Source organism: Megascapheus bottae, chromosome 18, assembly GCF_031878675.1.
Source record: "Megascapheus bottae isolate mThoBot1 chromosome 18, mThoBot2.hap1, whole genome shotgun sequence".
In the NCBI taxonomy this organism is placed as follows: Eukaryota; Metazoa; Chordata; class Mammalia; order Rodentia; family Geomyidae; genus Megascapheus; species Megascapheus bottae.
The window spans coordinates 7,103,877-7,117,069 of NC_143526.1; the positions used below are offsets into that span (position 1 = coordinate 7,103,877).

The following is a 13,193-nucleotide window of genomic DNA, read 5'->3' on the forward strand; positions in this document are numbered from 1 at the left end:
AACCATTAATCTATGGAAAGAACTTTGTCAGAGGTAGACCTGGCTGGCCCCAAATGTCAACCAACACCCCCCCTTTTTTTTTTGGTAGTGCTGGGGCTGGAACTCAAGGCCTCTCCCATGGTAGGCTACACCCTCAACCCTCTTCATATACCTTGTCATTTGCCCTATCATTCTTTTCAGTTTCCTTTCTCTCAATAGGAAAGCAGCCTCTCCTAATTACCTTCCTAAGGGTTATATAAAATGCAACCAGGAAGGCAAAATCCCTCTGAGGTTGTAAGCAGGAGTTGAATCACCAGCACCCACCACCGTGCTTATAATTTCTTCTCACCCAGCCCAGCCCAGTCCAGTCCAAGCCAGCGACAGGCAGTTAAATAGTATCACTCAAACTAAAACACAGGTTTTAACTTGAGTAGGTTTCAGTAGGTTTTACAAATGCCTCCAACAAAGATGATTCTCATAGAAACAACCAGGAAAATACTTCCCTCCCCAGCCAGCGGGGCTTTCTATTTGCTTGTTCTCCCATACCACCTAGCAGCCACACTCCTTACCCAGAATGATTGGACCAATGATTCTACCAAGAGGCAAAAGTTAAGGCTCCCATCCTTTCCCAATTCCTCACTCTTACTAAAGTTCTTTCCATACCCTCATGTTGCAATCACCACTGCACACTGTACAGCAAGGCCTCCTGCCGTCTCTGCTAGAACAGAGACTCCTGGCCTCTTTTATGCATCTCAAAGGCAACTTTGATCACCTAGAGTTAAACCAGCCTGAAATGCCAGGCAACCTCATCATAAACCGTTGTTCATGGCAGATTGTGGCCAAGGGGACCCCGGCAGGGGTGGGCATGAGAAGCTGGAGGGACAAAGCAAGCAAACTACTCTGAAAGATCAGGCTGGGGGGTGGGGTAAAAGGCAAGAGCTGGAGCCCTCAGGGTGCCCGCTGCAGAATGAGCTCAGTGATCTCGGCCCTGCTCCCCAGTCTCATGGGTATCCCATAGTAGGCGGTGCCCGGACTGACATAGACAAATGTTTCCTGGGCTACTCGGTAAAGCCCAGCAAAGAAGGGGTTCAGGAGATACACTGCCACATTCAAAGGGAAAATCTGCCCAGCATGTGTGTGCCCCGAAAGGATCAGATTAATATGTGGACGTTCCTGGAGGGCTCTCTTAGCAGCCAGGGGCTGGTGAGCTAGTAAAATGGTGGTATGGTCTGGGCTACAGCCTCCCAGGGCTTTGGCAAGATCCATGCCATGACCGGTATAGTGAAGAATGTCTGCCTCGATATCATCTACCCCTGCCAAGCACACCCAGTCTTTCTCTTCCCCACCCCCATGCTGGGAGTGGGTGGCAGAAATCTTCACGTTTTCATTGTGAAGAGGCCGGACATTTAGGGATTCCAGTAGTGCAAACCAGTTGCTGACATCTGACGTGTAGTATTCATGATTGCCTGTGACAAAGTAGGTGCCGAGCCGAGAATGAAGCTGGCCCAAAGGTGCGACAGCCGTGCGCAGGACTGAGGCTTCTGAATCGGACAGGTCACCCACAATCACTGTGATGTCTGGTCCCAGGGCATTCACCATCTTCACAAACATCTCCATCTTGGTCCTGCCCACTGTGGGCCCCAAATGAATGTCCGAGAGGAGCACAATCTTGAGGTTGTTCATGGAGGCGGGCAGCTGATGAATGGGCAGCTCTACAGTTTTCACAGCTGGGGGCTGGGCAGCATTGAGAAGCCCCACCACACTGAGCAGAGCGGTCACGGCGACTGCCAGCACGGGCCTGAGTACCAGCTTCCTTGTCTTGTCAAGACTGCCCACAACCCTACCACTGCGCCAGGCCAAGAGCTGGTAGGCCTGCTCCATTCCGCTGAGGATACAGAGGAAGAAAAGCATGATGATGTAAGCGCCCAGGCAGGAGTAGGCTGCCAAGGAAAGGAAATAGGGTTCCTCAGCCACTAAAAAGAGCATGGTGAAGAAACTCGAATGTGCCAGGCCCAGAAACAACATAACGAACAGCTTCCAAAGCTGGAAGCAGGTGGACTCCCCACTGGGGAAGGGGCAGAGGTTGCTCACTATACTCCGCCAGATGTACACAGAGCCAATAAGCATGAGTGAGTTGACAAAGAAGGCAAGCTGCAGGCGAAACAACCACCGCCAGGCCCGGAGCTCAAGGCTCTCTGCCAGACAGGAGCGGGACAGGATCATGGAAACGAAGACTGTGACAGCAGCCAGGGCGGCCTTAGAGCCCAGGGACAGCTGCCTGAAGAGTGCCATTTTCTCTTGCTCTTGAAGCGTCCCCACTAGTTCTGTGCAGGTGGGCGCTGGAAGGTGAATTCCTTACAAAGGACAGTGGTCAAGAAGAGACTTCCAGGTCAGCTCCGCCTGCAACCAGGAACGGGCATCAGCTTTTGTGGGATATTATAGCATCCTTGCCCTCATTCAAAACCCAAAGGCCACTTAGAGCTGTCCAACCCACCCTGAATCTAAATCACTCACATATCAGACAGTGGCTATACTCTATTATTAAAATCTAGAGTGGTGAAGTGATGGGCAGATAGGCAGTGTGTTTTATTTACTTATTTATTTTGCCAGTCTTAGGGCTTGAACTCAGGGTTTGGGCACTGCCCCCGAGCTCTTCTGCTCAAGGCTAGCACTTGAGCTACAGCACCACTTCTGGCTTTTTCTATCTATGTGGCAGTGAGGAATCAAACCCAGAGTTTCAAGCATGCTAGGCAAGCACTCTACCCCTAGGCCACACTCCTGGCTCCTGTCTTTGTGTGTGTGTGTGTGTGAATGCCAGTTTTGAGGCTTGAACTCAGAGCCTACGCCCTATCCCTGAGCTGTTTTGCTCAAGGCTGGCACTCTACTAGTTTAAACCACCGACACCCTACTAACTTTCCTTTCCCTAGCAGTATTTTGTATAATGAAGTTTTTCCACAAAGAGTATGGACTGTTTTTTGTTTTTAAATAAGAAAAACAGCCAGGCACTGGCGGCTCACACCTGTAATCCTATCTACTGAGAAGGCTGAGATTTAGGGATGGGTGTTGGCAGCAAAGTCTGTGATACACTTATCTCTAATGAACCACCAGAAAATCAGAAGTGGTAGAGCACTAAGCCAAGAGCAGAAAAGCTTGAGGACAGTGTCTAGGCCCTGAGTTCAAGCCCCATAACTGACAAAAGAAAACAAAAAAAAAAAAACATTATTCCTACATTAGTGCTTCCAAAAGTGTGGGAATCCCTCAGAACAGGTCCATTTAATCAAGACTTTTTTTTTCACACGAACACTAAGCCTTCGCTGTTGTTCCCATTCTATGAGTGTGCAATGGTGTTTTCCAGAGCCTACAGGACATGTGATCTGGCAACAGACCATATGCAAGAATGTAAACAAACACAACCTCCCTCAAACTGTGGAAGAGATACTCTTATTTCTCAGGCGATATATTGTTTATATTAACATCTAAGAGATTTTTTTCTCTTCTTCTCAAAGAATAAACTATCTTAAAATTTCATCTAGGATAGTTCAAGTTTGAGAACCGATGTCGTAAATAAACCCAAACAAGGCAACAATGAAAGCTAGCCTGGAATTTTCCTTGGGCTCTAGAACCAGGAGTCTTGAAGGAACATCTGGACACCTAAATATTTCTATGTTGATGCCAGCCTCCCTGTGTGGGCCACCTAGTGATATGGCATGAGCCTGGTGACTACTTTATCCACCAGTTCCTCCTCCCTAAATCCTAATGGCTTCCCTTCCACACCAATGCTGGTTAAGATTTGCTGTCTCCCCTTCTTCCTGCATCTGTTTCCCCAAACTCGACCCCCAACTCCACCTTCACCGGTGGTTCTCACAACTGACTAGCTCAGACCCTGCAATCAAGAAGACCTAGTCTACAAAAGGCGGCAGGAGAGGGAGTAGCAGCCCCAGGAGATGAAGACTTTCCAATAGAAAAGCATTCTCAGCAGCTGTTTTCCAAATCCTTCACATTTCTAAACCTGGGTTTTTAAGTGTCTGGCTTGTCTCTGTTCTAGACGCACGTATACATAACATTTTATCAAGGGGTATATGTAACTTACAAGTCCACGGGCTCAAATTCCACTAACCCCTACTTAAGATATGCCTCGGAACGCTAAAGGCACCCAAGTGTCGGTACCCTGAACCTGCAGTGCGGTGGGGCGATTGTCCCACACTCCAGGCCGACCTCCCCGAAGCCACCCCCCCACACACACCCCAGCCTCACCTCCTTAATTCCGCACAGCTGGCGGCCACCTGCGGCTGGCCTCTTCCCACCCTCCACCTGCACCGTCCCACGAATGCGAAGGGAGATCCAAGACCCCCCCACCCCCAAAAAAAAGCAGGCGGCGGAGACTGGCGCGAGGCCGACGAGATGCGTGAAGGAAGAGAAGGGACCCCGAAGGAAAGTACTCCGCTGTCCCCCTCGCAAGTCGGGGAGGGGCTTTCCTGACCCCACTTTTCTCCTTCCGGAGCGTTCTGCAGATCAGCGAAAGGTGGGCAGCAGCCCGCATCAGAGCCCGCGCAAGTGGGAAACCTTCCCGGAAGGTGAAGTCCCTCCGGCGCCCTCCTCGTTGCTCAAATGGGGAAGGAGGTCCACGCAAAAGGGGGAGACACAGAGCGGAACACCAGCGACCCGTGCTGCCGGGAAGGACGCGCGCGCGGCCCGCCCCCGGCGGCAGGCAGGCCGGTCCACTGCCTGCGCCCCGCAGGCCGCCTGCCCCGCCGCCGCCCGCACACCCCGGGCTCCCCGAGTCCCCGCCCCGAGGGATCGCCAGTGGTCGCGGCCTCGTCCTTGTCCCAGTTACCCCGCGCTTCCCGGGGCGTCCCCCGCGCGGGGATGTCGCACACTTACGCGGAGTTCAGAGCCCAGCAGCAGCGGAGCCAGCAGCAGCGAGAGCGCGGGGACCAGGATCCCCGGCATGACCGCCCTGTGCGCGCGCGCGCGCCCTCCGCTCGGCTCCGCACCGCAGAGGGCGCCGGGGCCAGCTGCTGGGCCTCCCCGGGCTGAGGACCCGCCGTCTGGGCCCGCCCCGCGCAGGCTCCGCCCCGCCCCGCCCCGCCGCGCCGCGCCGGGGAGAGGGAACAGACGGGGTGGGGGGATCCGGACGTGAATCGGCGTGGCTCAAGTGAGCCGGTGGTGGTGGTGGGTTTTGCTGGCGTCAGGACGGGAGAAGACACTTTGGAATGGCGACCCAGAGGCCCTGCAGTCGGGCGGATCGCACATTAACAGGCATCGCCTTGCTCCTTGGCTTGCGCGCGGAGAGAACGGATGAGGGGCCGAGGGGAGACTGATAACAACTAAACCGAAATGCACTACGTAGAATCCTAGCCTCATTAAACCCTACGCCGGGGCTGGCAGGTGTGGTCCATAGTCCATCTAATCTGAGAGTACCTGGAATTTCGAAGTGCTGAATCAGAAACTCTAGGGAAGAGGCCTAGCTTTTCTTTCTTTCTTTTATTTATTATTATCGAGGTAATGTATAGAGGAATTACAGTTACATTCGCCAGATAGTGGATACATTACTTCTCACACATTGATACTCCTTATGTTTTGAGGCCTAGTTTTTCTTATTTATTTTATTTTTTCCAGTTTCAGGCTTGACCTCAGGGCCTGAGCACTGTCTTTGGGCTTTGTCAAGGCTAGAGCTCTACCCCCACCCCAAGAGGCACCTTCTACTTTGTCATGGGATAGTTTCTAACCTGTTTCCTGGCTTGTTAAAGTTTCCCTGCTTTCCAAGAAGTAAGTAAAGCACTATAATTATGCAAGAGGGGGAATTCCTGTGGCTTTCAGGTTTAAAAGTAGCTTGCATGGCATTCTGAGATCCAGACCTCAGGTGCCATCCTGATACATCAGCCATTTCTCACTCAATAAAACATTGTACACCGAATCTCAGGTCCCATAACATTTACAATGTGTGATAAAGCTTAAGAATCTCTGCTCTGGCTACTGAAGTATTTTAAGTATGACTGAACTGGAGCAAAGTTATTCCAAATGACAGCTTCCAAGAAAGCACCAGGCCTAGAGAAGCTTTATTTCTTCCTAGGGTGTTGAAGAATAATAATAGGTACATTTGATTCTTTTTGTATTTGATCCTTTCAACATTTTTTTTTTTTTTTTTGCAGTCCTGGGCTTGAGCTCAGGACCTGAGCACTGTCCTTGGACTTTCTCAAGGCTAGAGCTCTACCACTTGAGCCTCAGCACCACTTCCGGCTTTTTTCTATGTGGTACCCGAGGAATTGAACCCAGGTCTTCGGGCATGCTAGGCAAGCACTCCACCACTAGCCAAACTCCTGGCTCCTACTCTCAACATTTTTATGTTTGCAGGCAGATAGTCTCTTGGTTTTGTCTGCCAAAGCTGGCTGCAAATCGTGATTCTCAGATCTCAGCCTCCTAAATAGCTAGGATGACAGACATGGCTTTGCTTTCATTTTTTTATATATTAATTTTATATATTTAAAGAAAGATAGAAATGAGCACTACTAACAAAATACACAAGCCTGAGCCTTTACCAAAGGTTGTCTGAGGAGCACAGGCACCATAAGAGTAGAGAAATAAGGGTAAGCTGGGTGCCAGTGGTTCACACCTGTAATCCTAGTTACTCAGGAGGCTGAGATCTGAGGATCTAGGTTCAAAGCCAGCCTGGGCACAAAAGTGCATGAGGCTCTTATCTCTAATTACCCACCAGAAAATTTGAAGTGGTATTGTGGCTTCAGCCTTGGGCTGAAGAGCTCAGGGACAGTGCCCAGGTCCAGAGTTCAAGCCCCATGACCAACAACAACAACAAAAAAGAGTAGAGTAGCAATGAGGGCTAAAAATGTGTTGCCCCAGACACAGATAAAGACTGGTTTTTGTTTTCTTTTGTTTCTTTGTCTGGTGCCAGTGGTACTAGTTTGTAATCCTAAATACTCAGAAGGCTGAGTTCCAAGGATCAAGGTTTGAAGCCCACCCCTGCACGAAAGTCCACAAAACTTATCTCCAATTAACCACCAGAAAACCAGAGGTGATACTGTGGCTTAAAGCGGTAGAGTGCTAACCTTGAGAGAAAAAGCTCAGAGACAATGACTAGACCCTGAGTCCAAGCGCCAGGACTGACAAAAGCAAGCAAACAAAATACTGTTTTTCTGTCTAATGGAGCTCCATATACAAGATCCAAACTCAATCTGTTTCCCTGATGGGAACAACTCTTCTTTCTGCCCTCAGATTTCAGCTCACAATTTCAGTTTCTGACGAGTGTAATTTAGTGTATGTTTTAGGAATAATCAAATGAAATATGTTCAAGACAAAGGAGGAGAGGGAAGGTACCCACTAGAAACATGACAATTAAAATGTGCTGTATGAGGCTAGACTTAATCTTAGATCAGGAAAATAATAGTGATAATAACCAGGCCCTGGCTGTTGAAAAGAAGCAAAAAATGAGATGTTCAGTTAAAACAGATTCTGCTGCAGAGCAATCCCTTATCTTGCCTACCTAGGAACTCCTGAGTCCCATATCTTGGGGGCTAAGTTGTGAAACTGATAAGTTTGGTTATGAAACAATGAAAAGATAAAATTGCGACATAATCAGCTAAGAGTTCCCCTACAGATCTCAGCAAGTTAGTGGGTGTGTGTCAGGAACTGGATGATGCACGTGGCAATCACAGGTTTGGTCACATTTGTTCTTTCAAAAGTTTGAGATACTTGGGGACATCAGATGCCCCAAGTGAGACCTGCCTTATAAGCAGGGAACTGAGATGATTTTGTTTCAAATGTGTCTTTCCTAATTTCTTTCTATAGTTTTCCTTTCAAGGAGCTTTGTTTCCTGATGTCTCTCAACTGCTATTTTGCTGTTGTTTTAAGTTTGGTGTGTCTCCAAATCCTCTATTCCCAGTGCCCCTAGATTTATCACAGTCTCTCTAATTTTTTTTTTTTTTCGGGTCAGGAGGTCAGGAAGGTTTGTGCTGGTACTGGGGCTTAAACTTTGGGTGTCATGCTCTTGCTTGGTGTTTTTCCTCAAGGCTGGCATTCTACTACTTGACTTCATCTTTTTGCTGGATAATTGGAGAAAGTCTCAGACTTTCCTATCCAGGTTGGATAACAAAACAAAATTCTCAGATCTCCGACTCCTTTGTAGTTAGAAGTATAGACGTGAGCTACGCATGCCCAGCTCCTACAGTCTCTTGTTTTAATAACTATACATGCAAGTGCTGATTTCTGTCATTATAGTAGTTTCCTGGCTACATCAAAGATCCCAACTAGATGTGACCCAGACAACTACATGATTTGACCCTCATCACAATGGTGAGTAACTTCATTAAATTACTACATTCATCAACAATTAGGACAATTCACATAGTCTGGATTTCTAGTTTCTCCTCTTAGATTTGTCTGGTTATACCGGCCCACAGACCCATGAGGTAACAGTAGACAGGAAATTTGTCCTGGGACTGTATGTATGTATGTATGTGTAGTTATATATACATATATACACACACATATATATGTATATACATATATATATATATACCCATATGTATATACACACACACATATATATATTCAGTCCTGGGGCTTGAACTCAGGGCCCTAGCACTGTCTTTGAGCTTTCTCAAGGCTAGAATACTCTACCACCTAAGCTACAGCACCACTTCCAGCTTTTTTCCCCTATATATGTGGTACTGAGGAATCAAACCTGGGTCTTCATGCATGCTAGGCAAGCACTCTTACCACTAGGCAACACTTTTAAGGTTGAATAGTTCTTTGAAGTTGGGATGTCTATTCTCCATCTCGTCCACTTCACTTAAAAAAAATTGTATTGTTATACAGGTGATGTACAGAGGCATTACCATTACATAAGTCGGGTAACAAGTTCATTTCTTTTTTCTTTTTCGGTCATGGGACTTGAACTCTGGGTCTGGGCACTGTCCCTGAGCTCTTTAGATTGTGGCTATCGCTCTACCACTTGAACCAACCACCACTTTCAGTTTTCTAGTGATTAATTGGAGATAAGAGTCCCATGGACTTTGGTGCCCAAGGCAGACTTTGAACGGCCTCCTGGGTAGCTAAGATTATAGGCATGAGCCACCAGCACCTGGCTACAAGTACATTTCTTTCTGGACAATGTTACCTCTTCTTCATTCTCTCCCAGTTTTTCCTTCCCATCTCCACCCACAGTTGTATATTCCATTTTCAACAGTTTCTTTTGTTCATCCTTTTCCTTTCCATTTCTGGGCCCTCCTTACTCCCCCAAAGTCAAATGAACAAAAGAAAAGAAAAAAACTCCACTTCCTAGAGTTTATTTCAGTCAGTATTATTTCATATGACCCAAGGCACAGACACGTTGAGCCTTTGTGTTCCTCCCCTAAGGGCATCCTCCTTTGATTTCACTGTGTGTGAAGACATAGACTCTGGTATAATTTATCATGTATTTTAGATCTGGCTTCTGCTTATGAGAGAAAACATGTGCTGCTTGTCTCTCTTCACTTAACAGGCTTTGTTCTAGATCCATCCATTTCCTTGTAAATGATATGATTCTTTTCTAATTCCGCTTCACTTTTTTTTTTTTGGCCAATCCTGGGACTTAAAGTCAATGCCTGGGCAGTGTTCCTGAGCTGCTGCTGCTGCTGCTGCTTCTTCTTCTTCTTCTTTAAATTTAATTTTATTGCAAGGGTGATATCTAAGGGGTTACAGTTATATAAGTCATTTCTTTTTTTGGGGGGGGGGGTCAGTCGTGGGGCTTGGACTCTGGGCCTGGGCACTGTCCCTGAGCTCTTCATCTCAAGGCTACTGCCCTACCCCTTGAGCCACAGCCCACTTCCAGTTTTCTGGCAATTAACTGGAAATAAGTCTCATGGTCTTTAGTGCTTGGGCTGACTTTGAACCTCGATCCTCAGATCTCAGCCGCCTGAGTAGCTAGGATTACAGGTGTGAGTACATTTCTTGTTGAACATTCTTCCCCCTCCCTTGTTTTCTTTCCCTCTCCTTCTCCCTCACTCCCCTCCCACAAATTGTAAAGTTCATTTCCAACAAAGTGTCTTGTGAGCATTGCTGTGGCATTGGTTCACCCTTTGTCCTTTGTCTCACCATTTTGCCATTCCCCATCCCTTTCCCTGTAAGGTAAACATATACAAGATACAGTGTGCCAAAAATCACAAACAGTGATAACAAGGGATAAACCAAAGGAAAGAAAAGAAAGAACAAATTACCTCACACAGCACATTCAAAAACAAAAACAAAGAAACAACAGAAACCCTCTTGTTTCCCTATCTTGGAGTTCATTTTGATTAGCATCGTTTTATATGGTCATATATGTTCATAGCTACTGTGTGATCCTCTGCTAGGACTATCCTAGACATATACTGATTATTACAAATGAAAGAAACCAGGAGCCTATGTTTCTTTGGGTCTAGCTTGACTTCACTTAATTTTTTTCCAAGTCTTTCCATTTCCTTACAAATAGGGCAATGTCATTCTTTTTAATTCTTTAGCCCATTTATTAATGGGTTGGTTGTTTCTTTGAGGATGTTTTGGGGTTAATTTTTTGAGCTCTCTTCTTTTTTTAATGTGTGTATAATATATGTGTATACACAAATATATGATACACATATGATCGTATATTACATATACATATGTATGTTATGTATACATCAAATACCTATATGACTCTATATTATATAGGTATATAATATATACATGTACCTATGTACATGTATACACACACATACATAGTTGTCGTTTTGTCAGTCTTAGGGTTTCAACTCAGGGCTTGGGTACTGTCCCTGAGCTTCTTTTGCTCAAGGTTAGCACTCTACCACTTGAGCCACAGCACCACTCCCTGCTTTTTCTGTTTATTTGCTACAGAGGAATGGAACCCAGGGCTAGGCAAGCACTGAACCAGTGAGCCACATTCCCAGCCCATCCACTTCACTTTTTGCAGGCTCCAAATAGACTTACATTAACAACTTCTAGGTCAATGAGTCTCAGTGATAATGCTGAAGGCTGAGTTAGACATTTTTTTTTTTTTGCCAGTCTTGAACTCAGGGCCTGAGCACTGTCCTTGGGGTTTTCTCAAGGCTAGAGATCTCCTACTTGAGCTACAGCATCACTTCTGGCCTTTCTATGTATATGATACTAAGAAATTGAACCCAGATCTTAGTGCATGCTAGGCAGGCACTGTACCAGTAGGCCATGCTCCTGGCCCTGAGTTAGACATCATTTTTTGGGAGGGCGGGGGTCATAAGGCTTGAACTAGGCCTGAGTGCTGTCCCTAAGCTCTACAGCTCAAGGCTATCACCCTACCTCAGGGCCTGGGCATTGTCCCTGAGCTCTCCAGTTCAAGGCTTCATCTTCAGACCTCAGCCTCCTGAGTAGCTAGGGTTGCAGGTGTGAGCCACCCCACGGGGCTCTGATTTAGACATCTTGTAACACATTTGCAAAGCCTGCCTTAACTGCCTGCTCCACCACAGCTACTGCTAGGGCATGTGGCATCTAAAGCGAACTGTCTGGGGTCTGTGGCTCCTCCAGACACTTCCAATGAACTATCTGATGAGCTATGTGCCCGTTTCTCTCTCACTTTCTGTCTTTCTTGTTGGTTGTGAGACTTGAATTCTGGGCCTGGGCATTGTCCCTGAGCTCTTCAGCTCAAGGCTACCACCCTACCCCTTGAGCCATGGTGCCACTTCCAGTTTTCTGGTGGTTAATTGGAGATAAGAGTCTCCCATGCCCAGGCTGGCTTTGAACCTCCTGAGTAGCTAGGATTATAGGCATGAGCCACCACACTTGGCTGCGCACGTTTTTCTAAATAACCTGTTCAGACATTTGATCCATCTCAGTAGTCATACCACTCAAGACATAGGCTCTGTCTTTAAAGCAGTGGTCTACCCATGACATCCCATTCTATTGCTTCTTCTCCCTTGCCCCATTTTTCCTCACTCTCAATGTCATCGACTATAAATCCCAAATGAAGGACTTGACATTTATTCTTGTCATGTGCTCATTTCTAGAAGGCTCCTGATGAGATCATTATTTGATCAACATAATGAAATTAAACTTCCTGATTCGTGAATCTCCTTTCTATTCCCTGTAATACCTGGATGACAAAGATTTAGTGGCTGGTCTTTATATCCTCTTTTTGCTTTTGCTCTTTATAGACTTTTTTTTTTTTTTTTGCTTATTTACTTTTAGCCTCTCAAGCCACTTCCTTGTAGGGCAGATTTTGTCCTTATGCTGTCATTTGCAAGTTGTACAGACTGTAATTCCCACTACCTTTTTTTTTTTTTGTGGATTATGGGGCTTGAACTCTGCCTGGGCCTTGTCCCTGAGCTCTTCAGCTCAAGGCTACTGTCCTACCCTTGAGCCAAGCCCCCTTCCTGCTTTCTAGAGCTTAACTGGAAATAAGAGTCTCAGGTCCTTTTGTGCCCAGGCTGGCTTTGAACCTTGATTCTCAGATCTCAGCCTCCTGAATAGCTAGGATTACAGGCATGAGCCAGCGCACCTGGCCTGCCTTTTTTTTTCCAGTCCTGGGCCTTGAATTCAGGGCCTAAGTACTGTCCTTGGGCTTTCTCAAGGCCAGAACTCTACCACTTGAGCCACAGCACCACTTCTGGCTTTTTCTATGTATGTGGTACTGAGGAATCGAACCCTGGTCTTTGTGCATGCTAGGAAAGCACTCTATCACTAAGCCAAACTCCCAGCCCCCCATTTTTTCTTTTTTTGTGTGTGGCAAAAAGATGTATATTTATAATTAGCCAGCTGGATGCAGTTTAGATGATTCCAATTTTGTTGGCAACGTCTAAAGCAATCATAGTCAGGAGCCGGTGGAATATATGTTTTCTTTTCTCCATCAGGCTTGATCAGGGTATTGACCTTAGCCACATCAATGTCACAGAGCTTCTTCATGGCCTGTTTGATCTGATGCTTGTTGGCTCTGACATCCACATCCACAATGAACACAAGTGTGTTGTTGTCTTCTATCTTCTTCATGGCTGCCTCCGTGGTCCGGCTTGTTTTTCCTCAGAGCACTCTTCCCAGGATATTTGGGCTGTCTCCGGAACGGCTGGAAGGTGGTTGAAGTACATATCTTCTTTTTGTGGCTGTGGACGCCTGTCAGCATGGCCTTCTTGGCCTTCAAAGCCTCTTCCTTGGCTTCGGCTTTAGGAGGAACAGGAGCTCCCTTTTTCGCTTTCGGTGTCATCTTGGTGAAAAGGGTT

The 13,193-nt window shown here is 46.8% G+C and overlaps 2 protein-coding genes across 2 annotated transcripts in view; both read right to left on the reverse strand.

Annotated features, from left to right (window-relative positions):
* Window positions 1-4,967, reverse strand: part of Glb1 (galactosidase beta 1) — a 97,419-nt gene extending 92,452 nt beyond the window's left edge. The window contains exon 1 of the mRNA XM_090351810.1: window positions 4,861-4,967. Coding sequence (XP_090207936.1) covers window positions 4,861-4,929 — 69 coding nt within the window. The 5' untranslated portion in view covers window positions 4,930-4,967. The remainder of the gene's footprint in view (window positions 1-4,860) is intronic.
* Window positions 909-2,337, reverse strand: Tmppe (transmembrane protein with metallophosphoesterase domain). The gene has a single exon (XM_090352750.1). It carries the CDS (start codon window positions 2,269-2,271, stop codon window positions 928-930), a length of 1,344 nt encoding a protein of 447 aa, XP_090208876.1. The 5' UTR covers window positions 2,272-2,337; the 3' UTR covers window positions 909-927.
* Window positions 4,968-13,193: the final 8,226 nt, after the last annotated feature.